Source organism: Carex rostrata, chromosome 13, assembly GCF_964058835.1.
Source record: "Carex rostrata chromosome 13, lpCarRost1.2, whole genome shotgun sequence".
Classification (NCBI taxonomy): Eukaryota; Viridiplantae; Streptophyta; class Magnoliopsida; order Poales; family Cyperaceae; genus Carex; species Carex rostrata.
Window position 1 is genome coordinate 5,381,028 of NC_135930.1, and position 10,035 is coordinate 5,391,062.

Below are 10,035 nucleotides of genomic sequence, written 5' to 3' on the forward strand. Positions count from 1 at the left end.
AAGAATGCATCTATACTTTGCAACATTCAATCATTCTTTAACAGGACATAGTTGATCAATCTATCAAGACTAAGAGATGAAGATCCCCCAGCACTGGCAGCTTCCTCAGCCTTTCTCTTCCATGTCAGTGCCATTCTTCTTTTCTCTTTGCCAGATTCACCTACCATCATCTCTCTTACAAGCTCAGCTACTTTCTCTCTTTTCACATCCTTGTCTAATTCCATGCCATTGCCCCAAACCTTACAAAGCTGTCGACAATTCGTCACCTGCTCGGCAACTATCGGCCAGCAAATCAAAGGAACACCTGCGATACAAATCATGATGCGAGTTGAATGTAAATTTCAATTGATGTTCTACAAATATCATACTTTTTCAATGAAGGAATACAATGCTAAAGTGGGGCTATGGATGTCATGTTGAAATGTACATGCATAGCGCATATTGATCCCCTACATACTATAGATCAACATGCTTATTTTCAAATTTCAAATAATCGATCTGAACCGTTTAACATGATCTCCATATGAAAATGTACTTGCATACTAAATTTTACATTTTTTTCTTTTTTTAATGGATAGAAAATTAGTTGATCTAAAGATTATCGACCATTCAAAAGCAGTATACATATATGTACATTTTTATACATGTACATTTTTATATGGATGTCATGTTGAACAGTTTATATCGATTGTTTAGACTTTAAAGATAAAAATATTAATTTGTAGTACGAACCAATCCGTGCTATGCATAATAACATAGGTATAGGTACGTCCATAGCCTTACTCATTATAATAGCTTTGAGAAATTAATTAATTACCTCCAACGATAGCCTCAAGCAAGGAGTTCCATCCAGCATGAGTAACAAACAATCCCAAAGAGGGGTGTTTGAGCACCATTTCTTGGGGACACCATGGCACCACTAGACCTCTCTCCTTTGTCTCCTCCAAGAATTCTTCATCCAAAACCACTTTCTCTCCTTTCACAATATTTGGTCTCACCACCCACAAAAAATCAAACCCACATTTTGCAAGGCCCCATCCAATCTCTTTTGTTTGTTCCAATGTCATACTTGCATGACTTCCAAAATTGACATACACCACTGAACTTTTTGCTTTGTTGTCTAACCAATTCAAGCATTCTTTGTTCTCCTCAAAGAAGGTCAAGTTTTGGGTGTTATCCTTCAAATGACCATCTGAAAGTACATATGCTCAAGTTAATCTCTTGAATTAATTAGTTATCAATGAATTAATGTCTTGAATTAGTTATATGTACCTGTCATGTTGGCTAAAGGGCCTATGGTGTATATAGGAGGATAGTAGGTTGCCAAAGCATCAACCACATCTTTCTCCAACTCATATAAAGTGTTGATGATTATTGCACCAGATCTTTGGCAATTCTTCATTTGTTCAATGCAGTGGTTGATCATTGTATCGTTCGGGTTTGTGGTGTAGAGAAAAGTATTCACATCTCGGAGCCTCATATGCTTCATGCCGGGAATCCAATCCAAAGGAGTGTCGAGATAACCGTTCTTCGTGTAGCTTTCATCTGAATCAAATCCAATTATTAAGCAGGTAGCATGTAAATGATGAAACTATTTTGTTTATTTCTACATATGACAGTATAAAAAGTATATAAAGGAGCTTTTAGTTCAAATTTTATTATTTAGAAATGAAGGGACTAAAACAAATATGTGACCATTTCAGATAAGAAGGGACTCAAACGCCATTTGTTCTAATTTTAGAAAAGAGGTACTAAAGTATATTAACAGAAGGACCTGGTAGTTATTTTTTCTTTTTTTGAGAGATAAGAAGAGGGCCTGGTAGCATGGTAGTTCTGTAACGCATCAAAAGTAAAAAAACAACCCTTTTTTTATCTCTTTTTTCTTTTTTTTTTAGATAGAACGTTTGATCACAACTTCTCACACGGAAAATGTTGTCCTTTTTATTGATATTCAGATTTTTATAAGAGAAATAAAGCAAAGATGAATTATTGGTATTGTAAAATTAATTTTACTTCTGTAATTATTTTGTGAACCATTTTAATTTTCTGACGAACTGAGCTGGCGTATATATTTTTATCTAGTGCCAAAATATATAGCTCAAAATCCACAAGAAAACAGCTAGTTCGTGCAAAATGGTTTTGATGTCAGCAGATTGTTAAGATTAGTTATATTGTAAATTATGATCACCTTTCAATTAAACTATGATTGGAGCATCCTTGATTGATCTCAACAATAATTTGATGAACTCTGCTCTATAACAAAGCTCTACTAAATTTTATACTGGTTAATTACCTTTCAAAGGCACAATCCCTCTTTGGATAAGCTCCTCAAAAGAGTGGTGTCCCATAAACCCACATGCCGAGGCAGTCCAAAACTGCACCTCCGGCAACCCGACTTCCCTCGCAGCGTGCATTGCACATGTCATAACTGCATCAGATATGACACACGTTGGGGCTGGTGACTTCTCCATCAGTTGCTTCAGCAGAGTCGTGAATGTCTCGGTGCAATTCTTGTGTGTCAGAGTGCATTTTGTGCCAATGTCAGGCAGGGTGTCGGGCAGATTATCGGGCAGACGTACAAACTGAAAGTCTGGTGCCAAGCTGGGGATCGAATCTGTGCTTTTGGATTTAACGAGTTGGCGGTAGAAATTGTCGGTGTACACAAAAGTGATGTGGAACCCTTTAGTGTGGAGGATTTCGGCGAGTTGCATGAGAGGATTTACATGCCCGGCTGCTGGGAAGGGAAGCAACACTGCATGAGGTTTCATTTGTGTATCCATTGAAAATGGTACTCTTCCTCTTGTTTTTTTCTTTGAATTTTGAACAGTGGGTGGTGCCTTTTATAGTTTACATGATGTATATATTAGAAGAGATTCGATTATAATTTTTGGGTGGGGACTCCATGGCGGTAAATTTGTTTAAAATTAAATTTCAAATTAAATTGTTGATATTAGATAAATGAAAAAAATCGAAGAATTAATAATCGGCTAACCGTGCATTGATATTTTTTATCGTTTAATCTTACAACAAATTAAAAAAGCATTAAATTTTGTAACTATCAGTAATTAAAAAGCTAGCATATATATATAGCTATAAGTGGCATAGGAGAAGATTAAAAAGGAAACAAAACTGCTGCTATTTCTTTGGAATAATAGGAACCTGTTGTTTAGATCTCAACCGTTTATTTTTGTTGATATTTGTGCATAAAAAACATACTTCGTTGAAATTCATGCGTGAAAAAATTTGAACGGTTGGGATCGAAATAACATGTTTATGTTATTCTCAAGGAATAACACAGCAGGTTTATTTCCGAAGATTAGTGGTTTAAAAAAAATTGAATTATTTATATAAGAAAGATGAGAAGGGTTCAAATGCATCCAAATTTTTGTGCATCCAAATGCACTCTATTTTTCAAATTCTTTTTCTCCGTTTTTGAAGTCTGAATAGTCAATCCGAACCGTTAGATACGATCTATATATTAAGATGTGCTTGGAGACCAAATTTTACATTTTGTGGAATTTTTTTACTATTTATTAAGCCACTTTGAAAATCGCTGATTTTACATTTTCTGGACCATTGGATCAGAGATTTTCAAAGTGACTTAATAAATAGTAAACAAATTCCAAAAAATGTAAAATTTGGTCACCAAGCACATCTTAATATATAGATTGCATCTAACGGTTCGGATTGACTATTCGGACTTTGAAAACGGAGAAAAAAGATAGAATGCATTTAGGTGCACAAAAATTTGGGTGCATTTGAACCCTCCTCAAGAAAGAGACTATTCCCATTTTTTTTAAGAGACTATTCACATTATGTTTAAATAAGAGACATCACGATTTGATCCTTTCTCAATTTAATAGATATGGTTGATAAAAGGACACAATATTAATTACTTCCTTAATATTTATCACGTTATGTGCAAAAAAAGTTATCATTTTTTTCTCTCTCAATAGATATAGAGATGGTTGATAAAAGGACACATTTCTTTTATGCTTATCACAAACCATAAATATATAGGTGACCATTTAATTTGAAGTCATTTCTTTTAGGTTATTTAACTTTCAATTTGTTTTGATCAGGTTATCTCTAAAAACTACTTTGATGGCATGCATAATTTTGCTAACATATATATATGTAATTTAATATCATTGATCAGCTTGTGATAATTGAGTTCTGATTTCTGATCCAGTGCCGTATCCTACCGTGTCGGCAAATAGGCACCGAAATGATTTTAGTTCAGTTGGGAGTTATTTTATGTTTAGATCTAGACCGTCCGATTATAATTTGAGTCAATTTGTCACGAGGCCTTATTTATTATTTGTGTGAATGAATTCTGAGATTGGGAATATCTGATTCTCATCTGTGATAATTCATTTGTCATTATTTTAAAGTAAGTAATCTCTTTAATATTCGTGCAAATTTTTATTAGACGGTTCAGATCTAAACAAAAATATTAATTACATGTTGTGATATAAACAAGATATATATTTTAGACAAAATATTATGTTAGCTTAGTTGATATGATTTCGTTATTCTATGCTATCATCATTTTTATGTCGGTAACCACTTTTTGTTCCTTAATTACATATTGTGCTTGTTCCTTGAAAAACTTTACAGTACCGAGATAACTGATGCAACCCGTGGCTATGATAGCCACGTACCATGCCTGCCTTTATTATTCTACTTTGGTTGTTCGAAAAGGGAACTTAATTGATGTACAATTTTATTTATTTCATTTCTCAAATATTTGACGTGGTTCTGATGTGCGCCGCTCCTTGTTATTTAGATTTTTGTAGTCGGTCCAGTGTTCAGCGCTTTTGTCTTATACGTTATCACAAGTAAATATCTCTAATCAAGGCCATTATTTAAGAGCACATCATTTTCTTTCTTTTGAGAGAAAAATGTGTAGGCAAGAGCAGTAGAACACACCATTTTTTTTTTAATGCGGATAGATTGACTGATCATATATTGAAAGAATTATTGTTGCGTACCTCGTGTTGCGTTTTTCGTCCACGGAGCTGGCGGGCGTGATTTGATAAGAGGAGACTATATATTATCAAAATTAATGTTTTTTAACATTTTAGGGTAGGTATCGAGCAGTATATTACATGAGATGTGGTCGTATTTTTTTGGGGGGGGGGGGGGGGGGGGGGGAAGGGGGGCAAAGATCCGAATTCGCATCCTCTGAGATATCTCATATTTTGCGTGACTTTTTGGAAAATCTCAACCGTTGTAATACGTTCTACACGAATCTCAAAGCTCAAATAATACTGGCCCCGCGTCACCCCGAGTAGGCACCGGACACGTCGGTCACGCAAAATATGAGATATCTCAGAGGATACGCACTCCAAAGATCCGAATTCGGATCCTAATTTGACTCAAAGTTTGAATTTGTATCTGGACTATAGATTTTTGCGTAAATATTGAAGGCCTCCGGTCTGTGAATTGAATTCTTTCTCGGACTAGATTGACTTGAATTTTAATCGGACGTTCTGGATTCAAACTTAAATTTTGAGTTATTTCAGGAGATTCGGACCCCAAACATCCCGTCAAGCCCGAAGATACCATAAGTTGATAAATGAAATATTTTCTATTTCTAATGGAGACTGGAGAGGGTAATATTTTGAGTTCTCCGTCAATTTTTTTTTCTCTTCTTTTAGTATAATTGGGAATCAAGTTATTCAACAGTTTCTAATATTTATAAGAGATCTAATTCAGATTTCAAACATGTAACATTCCACACAAAAAATATTATTTTTGTAACCGGATCAAAAACTGATTTTCAAGTTCTCATTTACTTGCATAGAACTAAAACAATGTAGCCTTGTTGACCCCTTTAGCATAGATAGCATTGCCTATTAATTATTTTCTACAAAACCTCTGTCGATGCATTTTTTTGAAAATTAGAATTAGAAGTGAGATTGAAAATTAATTTTTTTTTTTTTTTGCTTCAAACATGCCCGTAGCAAAAAAAAAAAAAAAAAAAAAATTCTAAATACATTATTGGACACATATATAAAGTTTTAAATAATCAAAATTTTGCTGTTGCACATAAACAAATAACCTAACAATTAAATCCGATTTAAATTATATTATTTGCATAAAAAACCGTTTTATAATTTTGAACCGTGTACTGATTATTTTGATGAGGTCACTCCTAAATTAATTTACTCTTATCAGTTATTTTATTTTGTTTCATTTTCTGCGGCGTCATTTCGAAATACTCGATCACAAGTGACAGACTGACATGTGTTACGATCAGTATTTGCACGAATATTAAAGGACTCAGTGCATTTCACCTTGGACCAGATTGATTCGGATTCTGATCGGACGGCCGAAATGCGTTAACTCAGAGTTTGACTTAATGCAAATGATTCCTATTACACAGTGATCATTTTTGGTGATTCATCCCTGCCGATTTTTTTTTTTTCGGTTTGAGACTGTTTATCCCGTCCAAGCTCTTTATTTTTTACTTTAAACTTATCTAACTAAGTTTGTAGAATATTAAAAAAATAAATTCAGAAACAATTATTTCTGAATTAAATATATAATTTTTATTTATAATTAAAATTATTGGTAAAAAAAATATTTACTTGGATGAGTAAATATTTTTTTTAAATTCAGGAATACTTATTCTTTATGATTTTCTACCTACTTAAAAAAAATAACTTCAATACGATGAAGGCTAGCAGCCTAAAAAAACTTGGACGGAATGAACAATAGTGATCATAAAAATTATCATGCATCCTCATTATTCATTGTAACTAGGAGTGTTCATCGGATTTAGTTTAATCGGTTTTAAATTGAACCAAGAGAGTTCATATCAAACGTTTCAGCGTTTCAGTTTTTCCAATTAAATAGATTTGGTTCGGTTTAGAAAATTTCAAAACCAGTTAGACTGAATCGGTTAAATTTTTTAATCTCGTCTATCGTCCGAACCAAACAATTAAAAAAATAAAAATTACGACATAATGTATATTGCTTGGATCGGTTTAAAACCAATTAGACCAAACCAAACCAAAATTTCAAATCTATCTTGAAAAAAGATTCAGAAAAAATAACAAAAAAGATTTATTTTTATGATTAATCTACTTATTTTGATTCAACCGAATCAACCAAACAAACTGAAATATAGTTCGGTCGATTCAGTTATATTTTTGAAAACTGAATAAAATTTGTATTTACCTATTTTATTTCGGTTTTAACCGAACGGGACTGATGAACACCTCTAATTGTAACTTTTCTATTTTAAACAATGTCACTGATTTAATATTTAATTTTTCTTAATGCTATCAATAAAAAAAATGGGCCTACCATGGATTCCTTAATTGTTCCTGGTACTGGTCACTGATCGAAAAAAATGAACTTACTACAATTGGTAGGTAGTACGAATGATGGGCATATTAACGTACAATTTCAATTATGAAATATTTAACGTGGTTCTGATATGTACCGCTCCTTGTTATTTAGATTTTTGTGGTCGCGCATTGTTCAACGCTATTGTTGCATGGGTTATTTAATGTCAGGAATCAGACGTAGCGATCAATTAAATTGTATATAGAAGTCGAGTCCGTGTCGGATAGATTGACGACTGATACAATGAAAGAAGTATTATTTATTCTTTTTGTCGTGTTGCGTTCTTTTCCCTTAATAAATGAATGTTTGTTAATATTTTCGGTTATCCAGGTAGCCGAGATTTTTATTTTTACCCAAAAAATAAATAATTTTATTATAAATAATCACGTTTTTCGAAAAATTATATTTATGCTCAAACCGCATATATTCCTGGCGGGCCGAATTTTTAATTCGGACCGCATATATTCTAGGCGGTCCGAATCGAATTTTTTTTTTTTTTTTTTTTTTCTTCCTTAAGCACTATAACTAAAATGCAAGTTATCAATAGTTATGCCAATACACCAATTATTAAGGTTAGAAACTTTAAACTTCGAAGTAGATAGGTAATTATAATAGGTTAGTTAAATAAAACGCGTTTAATTTATCGTCTCACGAATAATTAGGGTGTTCTACGATGAAACTTGGCAGTGTTGTTCTAGGATGTCGAGACTGTATGTCGGTAAATTTTCATGATTTTTGGAGATGTTTTGCTAAGGAAACCAGAGATGCAAAGTTGGACCCTGGATGAAACATTCATCGGTTGGGGCTATTTTTGCGAGCTTATATCTCACGTTCTGTTCAGAGATTTTGCATGAAACTTGGTAGTGCTATTCTAGAATGTCGAGAATATATGTCGGTAAATTTGCATGATTTTTAGAGCTGTTTTGCTAAGAAAACCAGAGGTGCAAAGTTGGACCCCGGATGAAACATTCATCGGTTGGGGCTATTTTTGCGAGCTTATATCTCCCGTTCTGTTCGGAGATTCTGCATGAAACTTGGCAGTGTTGTTCTAGGATGTCGAGACTATATGTGGGTAAATTTGCATGATTTTTAGAGCTGTTTTGCTAAGAAAACCAGAGGTGCAAAGTTGGACCCCGGATGAAACATTCATCGGTTGGGGCTATATTTGCGAGCTTATATCTCCCGTTCTGTTCGGATATTCTGCATGAAACTTGGCAGTACTGTTCTAGGATGTCGAGACTATATGTCGGTAAATTTGCATGATTTTTAGAGCTGTTTTGCTAAGAAAACCAGAGATGCAAAGTTGGACCCCGGATGAAACATTCATCGGTTGGGGCTATTTTTGCGACCTTATATCTACCTTTCTGTTCGGAAATTCTGCATAAAACTTGGCAATGCTACAATTAGCTTAAAATTTTTATTATTTATATAAAAATATGATTTTGATAAGTTTCATGCAGAATCTCCGAACAGAATGGGAGATATAAGCTCGCAAAAATAGCCCCAACCGATGAATGTTTTATCCGGGGTCCAACTTTGCACCTCTGGTTTCCTTAGCAAAAAAACTCCAAAAATAATGAAAATGTACCGACATATAGTCTCGACATCCTAGAACAGTACTGCCAAGTTTCATGCAGAATATCCGAACAGAACGAGAGATATAAGCTCGCAAAAATAACCCCAACCGATGAATGTTTCATCCGGGGTCCAACTTTGCACCTCTGGTTTTCTTAGCAAAACAGCTCTAAAAATCATGCAAATTTACTGACATATAGTCTCGACATCCTAGAACAACACTGCCAAGTTTCATCCTAGAACACCCTAATTATTCGTGAGACGATAAATTAAACGCGTTTTATTTAACTAACCTATTATAATTACCTATCTACTTCGAAGTTTAAAGTTCCTAATCTTAATAATTGGTGTATTGGCATAACTATTGCTAACTTGCATTTTAGTTATAGTGCTTAAGGAAGAAAAGAAAAGGAAAAAAAAAAAAATTACGATTCGGACCGCCTAGAATATATGCTGTCCGAATTAAAAATTCGGCCCGCCAGGAATATATGGGGTTTGGGCATAAATATAATTTTTCGAAAAAAATGGTTATTTATAATATAATTATTTATTTTTTGGGTAAAAATAAAAATCTCGGTCGAGGTAGGTAGGGAAGCAGGAATTTTTTATTTTTATTTTGGCAAATATCCGAATTCGGATCCTAAATTGACTCAAAGTTTGAATTTGAATCGGAACAATCTGATCAGAATATGCGTGATCTTAAACGCCCTCGTATATCGAATTCTACAGTTTGAATTGAATGATCCGGATCCAAATTCAAATTTTGAGTTACTTCAGAAGGTTCGGACCCAAAACATCAAGTTATTAACTGAAATATTTTCTATTTCTAATGGAGAGGATAATATTTTTGAATTATCTTTCAATTTATTTTATTATTATTTTTTTGAGTAAAGTTGAAAATTAAGTAATCTAACTTATTTTAAAATTCACAAGAGATCATCCATTTATATTTTTAATCTGTAAACTGTCACACAGAGACTATTGCCTTTATCACTTGACTAAATATTAGTTCTCTAGTTCTCCTTCACCTGTATTGAATCAAAATTTTGACCCTTTACCACACAGAGAGCATCATTGTATATTATTTTATGCACAAACTTC

At 33.5% G+C, this 10,035-nt stretch overlaps 1 protein-coding gene across 1 annotated transcript; it reads right to left on the reverse strand.

The window, feature by feature from the left end:
* On the reverse strand, nucleotides 1–2,875 carry LOC144564693 (7-deoxyloganetin glucosyltransferase-like). The gene is made up of 4 exons (XM_078314291.1): nucleotides 2,294–2,875; nucleotides 1,273–1,545; nucleotides 818–1,192; nucleotides 1–304 (listed from the first exon to the last, which is right to left on the reverse strand). The coding sequence occupies exons 1-4, from the start codon at nucleotides 2,778–2,780 to the stop codon at nucleotides 27–29; spliced, it is 1,413 nt and encodes a 470-aa protein (XP_078170417.1). The 5' UTR covers nucleotides 2,781–2,875; the 3' UTR covers nucleotides 1–26.
* Nucleotides 2,876–10,035: the final 7,160 nt, after the last annotated feature.

Excerpts from the sequence above, each read along its gene's own strand:
- LOC144564693 (XM_078314291.1), bottom strand. The coding sequence starts at position 2,780 with ATGGATACACAAATGAAACCTCATGCAGTGTTGCTTCCCTTCCCAGCA. Across the intron at positions 1,546-2,293 it reads AGGGATTGTGCCTTTGAAAG|ATGAAAGCTACACGAAGAAC; the intron begins GTAATTAACCAG and ends GATTTGATTCAG. Across the intron at positions 305-817 it reads GCTTGAGGCTATCGTTGGAG|GTGTTCCTTTGATTTGCTGG; the intron begins GTAATTAATTAA and ends TTTGTATCGCAG.